General features: G+C 38.4%; 1 protein-coding gene across 5 annotated transcripts in view; it reads right to left on the reverse strand.

Annotated features, from left to right (window-relative positions):
- The window catches only part of PDE4B (phosphodiesterase 4B), a 678,720-nt gene that overhangs the window by 224,816 nt on the left and 434,381 nt on the right, over positions 1-19,523 (reverse strand). The window contains exon 1 of one of the 5 annotated variants that reach the window (XM_070078330.1): positions 8,983-9,131. The exons of the other annotated variants lie outside the window; for them this stretch is intronic. Within the exon in view, the coding sequence (XP_069934431.1) occupies positions 8,983-9,032 (50 nt within the window). The 5' untranslated portion in view covers positions 9,033-9,131. Of the gene's footprint in view, positions 1-8,982; positions 9,132-19,523 lie in introns of those variants that run through there. 5 annotated transcript variants of the gene reach the window in all.

A 19,523-nucleotide genomic window follows, 5' to 3' on the forward strand; every position in this document is an offset into this window, starting at 1 on the left:
ACTTGTTTCCTAATCTTGAAACAAGTGTGTAGTCTGCCACACTGACCAGAAATTGCAGTGAAGTCAGAGATGAGAATATACATCAGTTCAAAAAAGCAAGCAAATTAACTATTGATAATCACATTTGTCCAAATGAACTAAATACCTGGACACTTACATATTCGTTCAGCAAATATTGAACAAATATTAAGCAACAACTATGACATCTTAGACACTGTAACTTTCATGATGGCAAAAAGATTGGATTTTACTCATCGAGCATTTATTATGGTACTTTCTTTCCTAATGATATATTTCTGATATGTGATCAGCCCATGAAACGGGCTCCCTTTTTAAATGGATAGATCTTTCTCTGCATGCCATACACTGAATCTTTTTCTCCATGTAACCTTTGTTTCCATTTTCAGTCCTATTCCAACCTTTTCCTGTGCTGCTACCTATTTTATTGTAGACTTCACTGCTAAATGACAAAAAAAAAAAAAAAAAAAAAAAAAGAAGAAGAAGAAGAAGAAGAAGACAAATACAACTTCTAAGTATGTGCACGTAGTTTGGTATTGCCCAACATTTCATGGTGGCTTGATATTAACAGTCTCCAACTAAGATTCCATGGCAAGTGTAGCAAATGCCAAAGAATCCGGGACTGGATCAATCAAAGCACTGAGAAGTGGAGGTGAGTCTTAGCTGACAGATGACTGATATGCCAGCATGAATCTGGATACTTCAGAAAGTTCATGGAAAATGTAATTAAAAGATGTTTATTTGGGGGCATTTTTTAAAACTCCATGAATAGTTTTTTTTTTTTTACTAATGCATATTTTCCATGAAACTTTTGAAGCCCCTTCATATAGGTTATTCAAAGTAATTGGATGGAATTTAAGGGTTTTTCACTTATTTACAACAGATTGAGCACACACAGCTCTTCCTCGCCTGTAAGAATTGTTTCATAAAAATCTGCTGACTGTTGCTTTTGTAAGCAATCAAAGTATTTTTAGTCAAGAGCATGAAATAGTTCTAAAGAAACTATGTAACATATAGTTTTCTGTTCATAAAGGTCACAGAATATTTTATGTATGTTTACTAACTACAAGTTTAGTATTTATAAACTTTATCACATGGTAGAAAGAGCAAAGCTTTCAGAATCATTCAAAATTGAATTTTCCGTGAGATTTTGCTCAGTATTTGTTCCATTAAAATTGGAAAATTAATGCCATCAAAACCTTGGTTTTTATTCTGTTATATAGGGATAAGAATATCTATCTAGGAGGTTGTTAGGAAGAATAAATGAACATGTAAAAGCTACCCTAAACTAGCATAGATTAAATATCTAATATTTTTAAAAAATGTAAATATGTTTGTTTATTTTGAATTTGGGGGTAGAAAAGGAGAAAAACATTACCAGATAATTTCAGAAGATGTCATCTGTTCTGAGCATTTTCAAACAACACAAAAGAGAAAGAAATGCGTATATAATCTCCTCCTTTTATTGTCACTTTTTTACAGAATCATAGGTGCTGTGATATGACTTCACTGTATTTTACCATGAGAATTATAATTTCAATACTAAGACTGCATGCATTGTATCTTAGAATGTGATTTTTGATCATGTGCCTGAAATTTCACTGAATATTAACTAAAAATAATGCTTAATCGAAGCTTGTGTTGAATCTCTTGAAGCTTTTTCTATGAGCCATCATGACACCCCACTTATAAGTAAGGCTCCTGGGCATTCCGGGTGCTTATTTGGAAATCAATTCAACACTAAAAGTCTGTACTAAATACCCTTGAACTCAGGTTTCTAAAATCTAACTCAGCCTGAATATTTGTTACCTGGCTTCAATGAACAGAAATGTAAAGTTGACTTATTCCAGCCTGAAGCTCAAGGACAAGTAGATTTTTCAGGCTTTGACAATTTACTGCTATCAGAATAAAACTATTGAGTGATTCTTAGTTTTCAAACAAATCTTTCTTCAGGCCAACTATTCTTAAGTAGGTAAGAGGGCCAAATAGCAAGGTACTTCAACTGTTACTTCTCCCATGCAAGCACTAACAAGGCCCAACCTTGCTTAGCTTCCGAGATCTGGCTGTAGACCAAATGTTATTTCCATAGTCACTTGAGGGGCAAGTAGTTAGATGCCCACATCCTATATTAGAGTGCTTGGGTTCAAGTCCTGGCTCCACTTGCAACTCTAGCTTCCTGTTAATATGCACCCGGGGAGGCAAGTTTATGTGTTCCTGCCACCTCCTTGTGATACCTAGATTGAGTTCCCATCTCCTGACTTTAGCCTGCTCCCCAGTCCCAGCTGTTGTGGGGTTGTGGGCATTTCTAGAGTGAACCAGCAGATGGGAGATTCATTCCTCTCTCTCTCTCTCTCTCTCCTCTCTCTCTTTTATCCCTCCCTTTTCAAATAAAATAAATGTATCATCAAATATGTTTTAAAAAATTCACTTGAATTATTGGATAAAAAGTCCCATGTCACACAATTCAACATACAAACACACACATGCATTCACTTGTTTAACAAATACTTTTGAGCCTTTACTATGTGCTGTGCACTATTTCCAAGCATTTGAGATATAACACTTGGAAAAACAAAATTCCCTGCTCTCATGGCATCCCCTTTTCGGCTTGTGGTAGGGGATAAAAGGAGAGGAGCGAGAACAGAAATAATCCACAAATTCTGTATTGAAGGCTTAGTTCTTCTCTGGGCCAGTCTTCCCATTTCTAGCTCCATTCCCATGCTATTCACCTTTGATGCTTTCCTTGTCAGACTATAGTCAAATGTCACTACCTCTGGGAGGACCTTGCTAACTTTCATTGTTCCTGCTAAATACTGAGCAGAATCCAACATTCAAGACAACCATTAAGTTACAATCCTGCCTGTGATTCTGTAGAAAAGGCTACATTTATTTTTAGCTCAAAGACCCTTTGTTTTAATTACCTAAACCAGCATGAGAAAAAGATGTGCCTAAGTTCAGGCCCATGAACAGGATGAAAACCAACAAAAATGTGAATACTCATAAAAATTCAAATGTATTCCCTTTTACTGATAGTCACCGATAAGGACAAACAGCAGAAAAGTTCATTTCAATCAACAACTTATAAATACCCAAGTCCTTAAAAAATATGTTCATGTTATTTCTTTTTTTTTTTTTTAATTAATTTATTTTTTTTTGACAGGCAGAGTGGACAGTGAGAGAGAGAGAGACAGAGAGAAAGGTCTTCCTTTGCCGTTGGTTCACCCTCCAATGGCCGCCGCGGCCAGCGCGATGTGGCCGGCGCACCGCGCTGATCTGATGGCAGGAGCCAGGAGCCAGGTGCTTTTCCTGGTCTCCCATGGGGTGCAGGGCCCAAGCACCTGGGCCATCCTCCACTGCACTCCCGGGCCACAGCAGAGGGCTGGCCTGGAAGAGGGGCAACCGGGACAGAATCCGGCGCCCCGACCGGGACTAGAACCTGGGGTGCCGGCGCCGCTAGGCGGAGGATTAGCCTAGTGAGCCGCGGCGCCGGCCTGTTCATGTTATTTCTTTTTGATGAATGTTGTCGCCTCGAGATGTTAGCTGTAGCAGAACTGGAGTGAAATGCCTGTAGCCCTCCTTTGATGAGCAAGAATGTATATAAAAAAAAAACCCACATTGTGCTGTTTTAAAAATCTGCATAAATCCTATTCTATCAGACCACACATATACATCAGTTCATTGATTAATCAGAATATTTTTGCTGTGTTCAACGTAACATAAGAGTTGGGGGTGCAAAAGAAGAGTGAAATCCCTAGACGCAAATTTGAGGCAGAAACCACTCTCCCTCTGTGAGATTATTTCATTAAAAAGTCATCAAAATGATTTTTTTTTATTTGCAGGAGGGAAAACAGCAAGGAGCACCTTCTTATTCAGTATAAAAGCTACTTAGTACTTACAACATGGCTAACAGAGAGGGCTATCAGTTCAGTTAGAAGACCTAAAATTATCCTAACAGTTGATTGTAGGAAGGGATGTTAGCTTGCTCCCAAGGTCTTCCTTGATGTCAGAAATGCAGCCTTCTCTTTCACTGCATAGTTGAATCAACAAAGGCAAATTTGCACCAGCTGAAGAAAAGTTCCAACATTGGTCAACTGGCAAAAATACAGCAGCAGATCTTATATAAATTGGCCTGGGAGAACCTCACATACAAAACCACAGATCTAACAGTGTGTGGAGTCTAGATCTACCTCCCAACCCAGCTCTATTTTTCTGCCTTTCAAGTAAATGAAAAGTACAAAAAAATCAATATTTAGCATTGTCTGGGCAGATGCATCCCCTCCGCTCTTGGAATATTCCCTGCTTTAAGTTGTGGCTCCCTAGGGTAAGCTGTGTTGTGCCAATCATAGTAAGTCACTCGAATAGCTAAGTTTCCTTCTTCAAGTAACAAACTAGTTTAATTTTCCTGTTATAATTAGAAGGCTAAAGAAAGTACACATCTTAACTCTCTTCAACTAATTCAAATGAATACAGTACAGATGAAATTAGCCATCTTAAAAGTTAGTCATGTCGGCGGGTGCTGCGGCTCAATAGGCTAATCCTCCGCCTGCGGCGCCAGCACACCGGGTTTTAGTCTCACTTGGGGCACCAGATTCTGTCCCGGTCGCTCCTCTTCCAGGCCAGCTCCCTGCTGTGGCCCGGAAAGGCAGTGGAGGATGGCCCAAGTGCTTGGGCCCTGCACCCCATGGGAGACCAGGAGAAGCACCTGGCTCCTGGCTTTGGATCAGCACGGTGCACTGGCCGCAGCAGCCATTGGTTGGGGGGTGAACCAACGGCACAGGAAGACCTTTCTCTCTGTCTCTCTCTCTCACTGTCCATTCTGTCTGTCAAAAAAAATGTATTTCACATAAAATACGGGTTTTTTTTCCACCAAGCAAAATACTTCCTAAATTGATAAATTATTCAACCTTCAGTGTGGATGGTGCACAGAGAATCATCCTAATCACCACTAACTCCACAATTAATCTTTCTTTTGTTAATGGTAGAATAAATACATTCTTTTCTTAACTGAACACCTGTCTAGCATGCTCAGTGTGCACTGACCCCAGTGATACAATCCTTGCCAGTAAGTGGTCCTTGCTAAGTTTTTGGCTAGAAAGAACTTGTCCTACAGTGGGAGACCCAGCCACCTGCTAATAAGAAGACAATCTGAGAAATTCCAGGAATAGAGCTCCCTTGTCATGGGCCCAGTCTTAGGTACATTTTTTCTCATGCTGGTTTGGGTAATTAAAGCAAAGGGTCTTCTTTGAGCTAAAAATGTACCCTTTTCTACAGAACCACATACAGGATGGTAACTGAATGGTTGTCTTGAATGTTAGATTCTGCTCAGGATTTAGGAGTAAAAATACACTGTGCCATTTTCTATGCTTTCTCTTCCTTTCTTTCTCTTTTTTCTTTTTTGGTGCTTCATACGCAGGTAATCTATTTTGCAGAGCAAAGGAATTACAGATCTTCAGCAGTTATTCTTGCAGATATAAATACACTAAGTAATAAGCTTTTGAGGAGACTTTCAGAGACAAGGCACTTTGTAAATGTATAAAAGTGCTTACAATGAAATAAAAATTAATCCTCTAGGTTGTCTGAGATTGTGTACAATTAATTTTTAAATGTTGTATGAATACAGAACAAAATTCACGCATTTCATAGATACAATTCTAAGAAGATAACCATATTTCCTTCCCAATTAGTTCACAGAATAAACATACATTTATGGGTTTCTGGAATTTTTATAAATCTGTAACTTAGCTTTGAATATGACTACCATAGTAGCCAACACTATTTTTAGCTTAAGCCCATAGTCTTACCTACTATATATACTAAATGGAGATGTGCCCCACTTTTAGAGAATCACCTGGGACAAAATGGATACGTATAAAACACATACATTGGGAAGCAGTTTTACTATACAAATAATCCTCATTGCTAAAGGATTTCCCAGAAGGTTCCTTTAAATTCTAGATTCCTTTGTGCTGTGAAGTGATTGTTTACATATGATTAATTGATGTGGGTGTAAATGAAAATAGAGAGCTCAATTTCATTTTCTCACCTGAATTCACTATTAGCTCTGGTTCACTAGAAAAAAAAAGTAGGTGAAAAAATACAGGTGTGACCAGCACTTGGCGCAGAGGGATAAGCCATCACTTGAGACAACTGCACCCCATTAGAAAGTCTTTCCATTCGAGTCCCGTCTCTTCCCTCCGTTCCAGCTTCCTACTAATGTGCACCCTGGGAAGCAGTAGGCAATGGCTTAAATATTGGGGTGACTTAGGTCACATGGGTGACAAGGATTGAGATGAAGCCTCCTGAATTTGGCCTGGCTCAGTACCAAATGTTGTAGGCATTTAGGGAGTGAACTAGCACATGTGAGGTCTCTCTCTTTCTTTCTCTTCCTTTTAAATAAAAATTTTTAAATAGGTAATGTGGTGTGTGGGTGTAGGTGTGAGTGTGGGGGGGTGTGTGTATGTGAAATGTGTTCAATCAGACATAAAGAATAATTTACACTTAATTCTCAAGGAGTTATATAAAAAGAGATAGATCTTTTCCAGGTAGAAAGCTTGAAAGGGCAGCCGGTGCCGTGGCTCAATAGGCTAATCCTCCGCCTTGCGGCGCCGGCACACCCGTACCAGGTTCTAGTCCCGGTCGGGGCACCGGATTCTGTCCCAGTTGCCCCTCTTCCAGGCCAGCTTTCTGCTATGGCCCGGGAGTACAGTGGAGGATGGCTCAAGTCCTTGGGCCCTGCACCCGCATGGGAGACCAGGAAAAGCACCTGACTCCTGGCTTTGGATCAGCGTGATGCGCCAGTCACGGCGGCCGTTGGAGGGTGAACCAACGGCAAAAGGAAGACCTTTCTCTCTGTCTCTCTCTCTCTCTCACTGTCCACTCTGCCTGTCAAAAAAATAAATAATTAAAGCTTGAAAGGATACTTAGGCATATTTCCAACCTTAACTGTTGAACCTTGAAAGGATTTCACCATTAAATTCAATAGTGTAATTGTGATGTTCCATTTTCAGATTGAGTATGTAAGAATTGAAGGAACCACTGGGATTTCTCAAAGATTATAGATACATGCAAATGGACTGCTGTGGGTATAGAAGCACTAGCTCCTAAAATACAACATAATTCTACTGTGTCCATAATTCTACTGTGTAATGGTCCTGTCTAACTTTCAGGATAGAGTCAAAGCTAATGTGAGGTCTTATCCAGTCCTTTCTGCCATTTCAGCATTGTCTAGGCAGACAACGTCATGGAGATAATATCACATCACCTAGACTGTGTTCTAGAGCCCCCTGGATATTAACGTGCATTTCACTCCCAAGAGGGTTGTACACTCAGCCAAATATAAATTACTTTCCTTCTTTTTAAATACATCATCCTTTTAGAAATTCCCCATGATATTAGCTGTGTATCACATGTCTGGAGACCATCAAGACTGTGCTAATCTGTATCACCAAGTGTTTTCTAGTTTTAAAGAGACCACTTCTGTGATTGGCCTTTGGCAATAACTGTAGGCCACCTGGGATGCCGGAAGCCCATACTCGAGTAGCTCAGGTCAAGGCCTGGCTTCACTCCCAGTTCCAGCTTCCTGCTAATGTGCACCCTGAGAACCAAGATTGAGAGCTCAAGTGGTTGGGTCACTACTGCTCACTTGGGAAACCTGGATTAGGCAGGTTTTGTCTTCTGGTTTTGGTCTGGCCCAGCCCCAGCTATTGCAAGTGTTTGAGGGGTAAACCAGCAATGGGGGAATCTCTGTCTCTTTAAAATAAACAAGCAAGCAAGCATATATAAATAAATAACAAAACATTTAAAAAGAAACTGCTTTTTAATAAATTTTCCCACACAACCTTACTTTCCTCTTTAAGCAGTACATTACTACTTTCAAATGTTTTATTAAAGTAGGAGGAAAAGGCTTCCTTTTTGGCCCAATTACTCCAAATTCTGTTTTGAACTCCACTTCTGATAAGAATAGTAAAAAAAAAAAATTATGTTCTTTTCCCTTGCATGCCCCCAATATTTTCATTTGATCCTATTTAAAAAATGTCATCAGGAAAAATCTGCTCTGATTTTTCAGAATTATTTATGTTCAAAATTAAAAATATCTTGCAATGTTAATTTTCTCATAAATATCACCACAAACCACGTATTGAATGGACCACTGAAGCCATGTCTGAGAAACTAAAATGTTACTCCAGCCATAATGTCTGCCCTCAGGAAACCTGGGCATTCAGAGTGGCTCAAAAGTGCAATGATCCTCACATAAGCAATGGCAATGCTGAAAATCTGCACTCATGTTCCTGTTTTGTTACATTGTAAATCTGGGTGCTTTGCAATTATACAAAGCTGAACCAGATCATTGCATGGTCCTGGCTTATGTTACCGCAAATCCTCCATGTACCCATAATTCCATTTTTCTTACTGAGATGACACTCAAAAGGGGACACACAGTTCATTAGCAACAGAAGTATTTTAAACCAAAGTATTTTAAATTTCTCCCATAGCTCTAAAAATAAAATGAGAAAAATACTAACTACTCATTAGTCACACAAAAAATATTTGAAAACGGTTAAAAAATCTTGACAATTTAATCTAACTGCTCATAACTTTATTTTTCATTTTTAAAAGAGTTTGATAGGGGAAAGCGTTTAATAAATATTCTTATTTTAAACTTCAAGTCAAGAACAATGAATAGCATTCACTAGTTTTACCCTGGCCTGAGGAAACTGATAATTTATTCTTACAGAAAAAGTCCATTCTATATTTCTATAACTCAAAATAAGATAAAGGACTTTTCATATTTGGACTCAAAATATTTTTACTAAAATCATATCATTTTAGCAAGCATAACATTTTCCCCTAGACTTTTGCTTATTTTTAATTTCTTGCTATCCAGTGATTTAGATATGAAAGCATCTCCCAGCTGTCCTGAATTGTCAGATAAAGTTCTCTGCTCGTAGCATTACCAGCACCTACCATATCCACGAATGTCGCCGAGGGGGAGGCAGATCCTGAACACGCAACATCCTGCAGAGGTGGGGTGCTATCGGTATCCCACCACTCAGCAACTTTGTTCATGTTCATTCATTTCCCTGCGTTCCTGCTGCCCCAGAGTTGCTGGGCTCTTTGTCCTTTTATTTTCCTTCCTGCTGGCATGTCACTTCCCATTGCAGATTAGATATCATTTTCAATATGAATACAAATGACTTAGCAATCACGGTGTATGCATTCAACAGGAGCATCTTCAGTAGTTTCCTTTAGAAATCAAATGAGAAAATCGATCTGCAGCCACATCTGAATGATAGCTTCCTACGGGGTGTGTGTAGCATCTCTTCCAATTTACCTCGGGGAAGGAAAGAATTTGAGTTTCCAAAACTGTAGGAAAATCTCCCTTTAAACAGTAGCCTTTGTGTTCTTGCTCATTTTGCATTTTCTCCTCCACGCCTTGTGCTATTTCAGCATGTTTTCTGGGTTTTCTTTTAGTCGAAGTTCACAGTGATCAGATTAGTCAGGTGCAATTCTCTCCCTGCTACCTTTTGCATTGCGTTTGGAGCTATCAAACCTCCTGTCTGACTCGTTCTGCATTGTTTAGCCCATTCAGTGCACGATCAGAGAACACCTAACACACGGGGTCAGATTTCCTGAATGACATATGTTAGACCACAGCAAAAGAGAAAACCCTGGAGAGGTTATACGTCTTTTTCATCGCAGAAGATTACAGGGCAACGAAAATGTCTGCTACACAAAGAAACAGGGAGACTGGAATAATGACATCAACTTTCAGGTTTGGGATCAATTCCCCTGACTGCTCTTAGCACGCTGGTATGTATTTAAACTTCCGTCTCCAGTCCAGAAAGACTGGCCTCTTAACTGACACAGTAGCTCTTGAAGGCCACAGGGATCACTGGTAACTTAGAAAAACAATAATAGTTTTAAAGATTCTCAGATTGAAAGGCATATCCCAGGGTGACAGTTTATACCCCAAAGACGTTCAACAGAGAGGACTAGGGTCCCAGCATTCTGGATCTCTGAGGAGAATAGCATCATTACTCACGCTGACCAACACTGGTTTGCAATCGAATGAAATACATGTCCAAATGCCCTCCTTTGGCATCATCCTTATCCGTCTTCTGCCTGGATCCTGCTAATTCTGTATTTTAATTGTATCTGTGTTGCTGGGAGGGATGTCTGGCTTCTTTGTTTCAGAGTGATCCCCACAGCTGAGTCTCCCAATCCTCACAATGTCTCAGAGAAGTTGACATTAAGGCAGGGCTCATTGGATGCAATGCTGGCAACGTGTTTATAAAAACACAGGTTCGGGGCCCGCGCTGTAGTATAGCAGGTAAAGCCACTTCTTGCAGTGTTGGCATCCCATATGGGCACCGGTTCGTGTTCCGACTGCTCCACTTCTGATCCAGCTCTCTGCTGTGGCCTGGGAAAGCGGCAGAAGATGGCCCAAGTCCTTGGGCCCCTGCACCCACATGGGAGACCCAGAAGAAGCTCCTGGCTCCTGGCTTCGGATCAGCACAGCTCCAGCCGTTGTGGCCAACTGAAGAGTGAACCAGTGGATGGAAGACCTCTCTCTCTCTCTCTCTCTGCCTCTCCTTCCCTCTATGTAACTCTGACTTTCAAGTAAATAAATAAATCCAAAACAAAAAAAAAAAAAAACCACATCTTCACCAAAGATCAAAGTCTAGACATGAAAACTAATTTTTTGATTCGACTTCTTGCCCCCACCCCCATAGTTTATTTTCAGAATAGTAGCTGGAATAATTCATTAAAAATCTAACTCAGGTCACATCTTCCACCAGCTAAACCTGTTCTAATTGGTCTCCATTTCATTCAGATGAAAGCCAAAGTCTTTACAACGGTCCCAGGGCCCTGAACATGTTCCCCATTATCTCACTAATCTCAGTGCTGCACCTTCTTCTCACTGCAGAAGCTACTGTGGCCCTTTGCTACTTCTAGACCATGCCAGTCATGTTTCAGGCTCAGGAAGTATTCAGTGGCGGTTCTTTCTGCCTAAAATGCTCTTCCCCAATTGCTCTCAGCTTCCCGAAGGCATTGTGAATGAGATCTAACCTGTGTGCCCCAACTCTGGCACTCTCCTTTCTTTGCTCTTTTATTTTTTTGCACAATATTTACCACTGTCTAACATATCATATAATTTATTTATTAGGTATGTAATCTGTATCTTTGCACTAGAATGTGACTCCAAGAAAAAGAGGATATCTGTATATTACATGACTTTCAGTGTCTACTTTACTGCCCAGCACAAAGTATGTGCTCAATAAATTTGTGCTGAGAAATGAGTTAATTGATAAAATAATAGAAAGAAATGTCAGTCCAAAGAATTAAAACTAACAAGAAAGAAGCTAGTTGGCCTAGTTCATAATTAAACAAAAGTGATATTTATGAAAATAATACCTTGTGTCAGGTTGAATGTTCAAGGTAATTCTCTTATAGGAAAAAAACTTATTTTCTGGGTGGTTTGGGAAGCAGTGTAGTTATGAAGAAAGACTCAAAAGAAAAGAAAGAAGCATTGGTGAATGCGTTCAATTTAATCTAATCAGGTAACTTGCTTACTTCTGAGAATGCTACTAAATCAGTATTTTTAGATTATTTTGGAGAAAATATTAAATCAAAAAGGCCATCTGGTAATATCAGATAAGGAAAATTTTAAAGATGACATGTGACTAATTCATCACTAAACCATGACACAATCATATGAAATTACTATGATTATTACATGGAATCATCAAAAAGTTTGTTTCTCTTTTATAAGATGAATTTATTAAGATATAATTTACATCCTGTCAAATATACCTTTATAAAGTATCAATGTGAATGGTTTTAATCTATTCACTGTTGTCTAACTATTACCACTTTTTAAATTTTGTAACATTATCAACCCAAAAAGAAACTCCATCTCCATTTACTGTTTCCCCAGGACCTAGCAATCATAAATCTATGTTTTTGTTCCTATTAATTTGTCCACTTAAACACATAAATTGAATCTTACAATATGTGATTTCTTTCACCTATAGAATTTTCAAGGATAATTCATATAATATCATTTATTAGTATTTTATTTCATGGCAAGAATGTATCATATTTTGCTTATGTTGATTGCGATTTGAATTATTTCTACTTTTTAGTCATTACATATGAATAACACATCTGTGAACGCTCATATACAAGTTTTTGCGTAGATACGTGTTTTCATTTTTCCTAGATATAAACCTAGAAGTGAAATTATAATTCTATTTTTAATATTTAAAAAAATAGCCAAACTATGTTCCAAGGTGGTCATGCCATTTTAAAAACTCACCAGAAATGGATGACAATTCTGAATTCCCTACACTCTATCCAGAATTTATCTGTCTTTTTCAGTATAGCAATCCTAGCGGGTGTGAAGTGGTATCTCACTGTGGTTTTCGTTTATATTTATCTAACCGCTAATGGCATCAACCAAATTTTTATATACTTACCATTTGTACATCTTCTTTGGAGAAATGTCTATTCCAACTCTTTGCCTATTTTTACATTGGGTATTTTGCTTTTTATTATTGAGTTGTAAGCATTCTTTACATTTTCTGGAAATAGTTTTCTTATCTAACACATGGCTTATGAACATTTGCTACCACTCGGTATGTTGTCCTTTAATTTTTTATTAGTGTCCTTAGAAGTACAAAAGCTTTTCATTTTAATGAAGTCTATTTCATTTAGTTCTTTGTCATTTTTGCCATTGATGTCATATCTAGGAAACTTACTAACCTAAATCATAAGTATTTACTCCTATGTTTTCTCATAAGATTTTTGTAGTTTTATTTTTTAACATTTATTTATTTGAGGCCGGTGCCGCGGCTCAATAGGCTAAGCCTCCACCTAGTGGCGCTGGCACACCGGGTTCTATTCCCGGTTGGGGTGCCAGATTCTGTCCCGGTTGCTCCTCTTCCAGGCCAGCTCTCTGCTGTGGCCTGGGAATGCAGTGGAAGATGGCCCAAGTGCTAGGGCCCTGCACCCCATGGGAGACCAGGAGAAGCACCTGGCTCCTGCCTTCGGATCAGCGTGGTGCACCGGCTGCAGCGTGCCGGCCGTGGCGGCCATTGGAGGGTGAACCAACGGCAAAGGAAAACCTTTCTCACTGTCTCTTTCTCTCACTATCCACTCTGCCTGTCAAAAAAAAAAAAATTATTTATTTGAAAGGCAGAGTGAAGGATAAACGGGGTGAGGGGGACAGAAAAAGAGAGAAAGATCTTCCATCCACACTTTCACTCCCCAAATGGCTGCAAAAACCAGGTCTGAGCCAGGTCAAAGGCAGAAGCCAAGAACTTAATTCACATTCCTAAAATGAGTGGCAGGGTCCCAAGTACTTGAACCCTTATGTATTGCCCTCCCAGGCACACAAGCAGGAGGCTGAGTCAGAAGTGGAACAACTGTGACTCATACTTGCACTCTGATATGGGATGCCAATGTTGCAAACAGTAGCTTAATCTATTGGTCCACAATACCGGCCCCAAGCTTTCTGTAGTTTTATTTCTTGCTTTTCGTTTCATGAATCATTTTTGAGTTAATTTTTATATATGGTGTGAAATGGGAGCTTAACTCCATTATTTTGTATCTGGATATACCTTCGCATTGTTACTATTTGCTAAAAGGACTATTTGTTAGCCTCCACTGAATTGCCTTGGCACTTAAGTAAAAAAAAATGGATTGATCACAATATTTAGATATAATTATTTTTAGAGATTTATTTTTTGTTTAAAATGTAGAATGACAAAGAAATTTAGAGACAGAGAAAGAGATCTTTCATTCCCTGGTTCACTCCCCATATGGCCACAATGGCCAAGGCTGGGCCACACTGAAGACAGGATCCTGGAACCTTATCCTGATCTTCCACCTGGGTGGTGGAGGCCCAAGTATTTGGCCTATTTTCTGATTTCTCAGGTGGTGGAGGCCCAAGTATTTGGCCTATTTTCTGATTTCTCAGGTGCATTTTAGGTAGCTGGAAGAGAAGTGGAGCAGATGGGACTCAAACTGGCACTCTGATATGGGGTGGTGATGTCACAAGGCAGTTTGCTGGCCTCATAAATGTATGGATTTATTTTTGGCTTCTCAATTATATTCCATTAATCTATTTATGTTTGCATGGTACTGTCTTATAAGTTAGATTTCAAGTGGATGAATTTGAGAGCTCCAATTTTGTTTTCAAGTTTGTTTTTGCTATTCTAGAACTTATTTTTGAAGTTTGCTTTGGTTATTTTAGCTCCCATGCATTTCTGTATGAATTTTAGGATTAGCTTGTCAATTTCCCCAAAAGAGACAATTGGAGATATTGGTCAAGATTGTGTTGAATATATAAATCAATGTGGGTATTAATGCCATCTAAAAATTAATTATTTGTGTCCATGAATACAGGATGTCTTTCCATTTATTTAGGCCTTCCTTAATTTCTTCTAACAATACTTTATATTTTTTCCATGCACAAGCCTTGAATTTCCTTAGAAAAGTTACTCTTAAAGATTTGATCTTGATACTACAGTAAATGTAATTTTTTCTTAATTTAATTGTCAAAGTGTTCATCGCTAATGGATGTAGAATTATAAATGATTTTATATATTGATCTTACATCTTACAACTTTGCTAAACTTATTTATTTTAGTTTTCTGTTTGGTATGTGTATATTCCTTATGATTATCTCTATAAAAACTTATGTTATGGGGCTGGCATCGTGGCTTAGCAAGTAAAGCCACTGCCTGTGATGCAAGATTCACATATGGGCACCAGTTCAAGTCCCGGCTACTCCACCTGATACAGCTCTCTGTTAATGTGACTAGGAAAGCAGCAAAGACGGACCAAGTGCTTGGGCCCTTGTACCCACACGGGAGACTCAGAAGAAGCTCCTGACTTCTGGCTTCTGGCTTGCCCAGCCCCAGCCATTGTGGCCAGTGAGGGTTGAGCCAGTGGAGATCTCTCTTCTTCTCTCTGTAATTCTGACTTTCAAATAAATAAATAAATCTTTAAAAATTTTATCTTATTTGCAAGATTAAGCCCTTTGTCAAATAAATTATTTAGCTTTAACATCAAAATTGAGGCAGAATAATTTCCTTTTTTGAGTTCCCTAAGAGAAACCTATTGACTCTGAGATAATAGTCTTAAAGAAAATAAGGAACTGTGAATTGTATCTCTTCTCAAATGTTGCCTTGTTAATATTGACTTATAATAATAATAACCATTAAATATTCCAAGAAACATATTTTTCAACTTTATCTCATTTAATCTTCATAACAACCCTCTGAAATAAGAGCCACTTTTATCCTCATTTTGTAACAAAAATGAGACTAACAATGGTTACATGACTTGTCTTAGGATACAATTAAACATATGTCAGCATAAGGATTCAAATATTAGTTAAAGAAACAACATTTGAGAGTTAAATTTACTCAAGATCACTTATCTAGAAGTCATGGCTACAATCTAAGTCCTCTGACTCTATAATTCACCTGCAGTATTCATTACTGACAGTAAAAGAGATTGTTGGTCTTTTCTCAAAAAGTTGAACTACTGGTAGTAGAAATTTCTCAGGATAGGGGAATAAAAGACCATGAACATGAAATACATCACTCTATGATTATGTCTGCAAATACCTCTCTTGGCTTTCTACTAAAGCAAATCTTACTGATCCTTTGAATCTCAATTTCCAGCAGAGAGGGCTGAATATAAATGGCAGAAACACAATGGCAGGCACTTGCATACTTATAGACAAATACATCACAAGATGAGTGCTTCAAGCACACCAGGAAGAAAAGCAACAAACAATGAATATTATCAGGGAGCACAAAGGCACACAGATAGTCCATCAACAGATAACAGTATGCAAGACACCTAAACAATCCGGCCTTAGTCTCATTTAGTAATAAATCACACACCAGTACCTCGTGAAGATCTACACCCTAACACCGAAAATCTGAAATGTGAGAATAGCTACACAGCCATCAAGTACTCAAACAGGGCAGCACTTATTTATTTTACTAATTTTAACATTATTAGTTTTAAATGACACCTTAAAAATCATTTCACTCACAATAATTTTACATGCTAAAATGTGACTTCTTGGTTAAAGTATATTATAAAAAATACTGTGTTCATTTCTGAACAAAATCTTATGGACTGATGAATTTGGAAATTTTCAATCTCTTTACCTTACTACTGCTTCAATAAGGAACAACCAACGTCTTTACTATTTGAATTGGAAACAATAAAACTACCAACAATGATCGATGTAATAATAATAATAACATAATCTTATTTGAATAATTATAAGAGATTAATAACAGCACTAGTAATTATCTTTAAGTATTATTTGAGTTTCTAAACTGCCTTAACATATATTATTGCAATTAATCCCCACAAAAATCTTCTGAAAAAGTAACCTTAGTGGGACTGGGACTGAGGCGCAGTAGGTTAATCCTCTGCCTGAGGTGCTGGCATCCCATACAGTGCCAGTTCTAGACCTGGCTGCTCCTCTTGCAATCCAGCTCTCTGCTATGGTCTGGGAAAGCAGTAGAAGATGAAGATGGCCCAAGAACTTGGGCCCTACACCTGCATGGGAGTCCCAGAGGAAGCTCCTGGCTCCTGGCATTGGAGCAGCCCAATTCTGGCCCTTGCGACCATTTGGGGAATGAACCAGCAGATGGAAGACCATTCTCTCTCTATCTCTCAATCTGCCTCTGCCTCTCTGTTCTCTGCCTTTCACATAAATAAATAAATAAATAAATATTTTTTTAAAAGTATCCTTAGCTCCATTCTAAAGATAAGGAAACTTACATCTGGGATTCAGTCTCAATAAAGTCAATGGGATCCCATCTCAGGCATGTGCACCTTTACAATCTTATCTACCAACAAATCTTTTTTACCACTCACAGCACCTTTTGAGTCAAGTATTGAAGATAACATTTGTCAGATGAGTCTTGTAAGATGCGAACTGAAAGTTCCCCAATCCTATAGCTAATAAGTGACAAGGAATGGATTTGAGCACAGTTCTCTGAGTCTAAGGCTAGTGCTCTTCCAGTAAGAAATCTTACACAAGCCTAGAAAGGTGGCAGCATTATTGTCTCACTTAGGGCATTGTAAAACTGAAATAAGAGAAGTTCTGTAACCTGTTTATGATCACAGTAAAACTAAGAGTCCAAGTCATGTTGAATTGGGTCTTCCATATCTTAGAGATCAAAATGCACTTGATTTCTTGACCCATTATCCTAACAACTGATCCTTTTGAACTCATTCTTTAGTTTATCTAAGGTTTAGTACCACATCATCCACACACAGTATCACAAGAAGCCACAGTAGACTGGGCAGCAAACTGATACCTGTAGTTATAGAAGAGAGAGAAGCTGGTTGCAGATCTGATGAACTCTGTACTAGAGTATACAAACTGCTTTAGATACCAGTCCCAGATGACAGCACCAAGGAAGGCAGGAACCTTGCCTTCCCTAGAAGCCACAAGATGCTAGATTGTATGTGTGTGTGTGTGCGTGTGTGCGTGTGTGTGTGTTTGTGTAAAGCAGGAGTGGGGGACCTTTTTTCTGTTAGGGGCTATATGGATATTTATAATATCATTCACTAGCCATCCAAAATTATCAACTTAAAGATTAGCTTGCTATAGACTAATTGAACTTTGAGTCCCACCCGTGGTTACCTTGGAAGGTCCAGACCAAATGATTTTGTGGGCCTTATATGGCTTGCAGACTAGATGTTCCCCACCCTTGAAGGAGCACTAGAATGGGAAAAATCAAAACAGGCAAATCCATGAACCTTACCACCAAAGAACTCTGTAAAAACCCCAGAATTTATCCATGTGCATTAGTTTTCAATTAGAAATTAAAAATCCCTAGAAAATCCCTGGAGCCTTGCTATACCTGAAGATGGACCACTTCAAACTCAAAAAGTTTCACTGAACATTTGTAGCTTTCATAGATCTCATTTATCAACACTGAATAGGGCACTCCTCCCTGCCCTCCATCACTCTTGGATTAAAACTAGTGCCATTTGATGAGTGCCTACTTCACATCAATGAGTATCTACATTGGCACTGATGAGTGCCAAGGGCTTTATGTAATTTCTCATTTAGAACTCACAATAAGCTTATAATTTAGTTCCTATTCACTCCATTTCAAAGATATTGGAACCAGAGATCTAAGAAATTAAGTCATCTACTCAAGGTCACAAAATGAGTAGATGAATTTAAGATTCCAAGAAATGTGTTTAGTTGTAAAGCCCTTGCTCTCTGCACTCTCTGAAGCCTGAGAAGACATCGTGGAATAAATGACGTAACTTGGGATGTAACACCACTTACTAACCGGATGTTCAAGATAAGTCATTTATTTACCGAGGCTCAGTATCTTCATCCTTAAATGCAAATAATAACGGAGCTCTTGTGACAATGAAACACAAGCAGGAAAAGCCTAAATAATAACTCTACTGATCTTATAGATTTTTTAATTTAAGCAGGTAATTTACATAAAATACCTGGTAAACAAAATATCATATATTGATGAATTTAAAATAATTAGAACTTCTGTAGAAAATATAATCTAAAAGGATGAATTGATTTTATTATCCAAATAATTGAGAGTTAAAATGCATTCAGGGCAAGATTATCTTGATATTTAGACTTGGGCAATTATCAAAAAGCTCCTACAGAGGAAAAGTTCCTAGCACCCAGTCTAAGAACACAGTCAAAAAAAGACCAGTGTGTGTGTGTGTGTGTGTGTGTGTGCTTCCTTCAGGTCTGTATGCCTATCCCTTTTTGAGTGTGTTGGCCCTGACATGGGTGTCACTGTACCAATTTTATTTCCAATGTAGGCATTTATAGAATACCCAATATTTTGTAGGAGTTTTTGTTGGGCACCCAATTTGAATGCCAATGTAAAGTGCTGATGGATAATCATTCCAAAATAGTGTTTCCAAGATTTAGAAGTATAGACTATAATTTTCAAGAAAAAATAAGCCTATATTCTATAGTACTGGCTATGAATATTTTTTAATTCCTTGCTGGCAGTGCACACATGTCCTTTAGACTCTGATCTGGAAATAATAACATATTGATGTTCTCACAGTACTGCTCTAGCATTATTGCTGGAGGGCTGGAAGCCAACTTGGCTCATGATCATGAAGTCTGATAGAGGCACCTCCTCTTGATGATTTTGTTTTCATATTTAAATAAATCCTAGAGGCATAGTCAGTATAATTAGATCTTCAGAGGCATTAATAATCAAATTCACTTTAGAAAACTTTCCATGAAAAAAATCACAGCGGTTATTGAATCCAACTTGGTCATTTTACAGATACAGAACTTACAGTCTTAGCTAGAATTCTTATTCTGTAATTACATGAGATGCTTGTCCCCATTAAAATAAAAATAGATCGTGTCACATATTTAACTACTTGCTGAGTGCTAAATCCTTTCTTTAGAGAGATGGATGGGAGTGGAAATGTTGTGTAGTAGATAGAGC

The sequence above is a fragment of the Oryctolagus cuniculus genome, chromosome 7, assembly GCF_964237555.1.
Source record: "Oryctolagus cuniculus chromosome 7, mOryCun1.1, whole genome shotgun sequence".
Lineage (NCBI taxonomy): Eukaryota > Metazoa > Chordata > Mammalia > Lagomorpha > Leporidae > Oryctolagus > Oryctolagus cuniculus.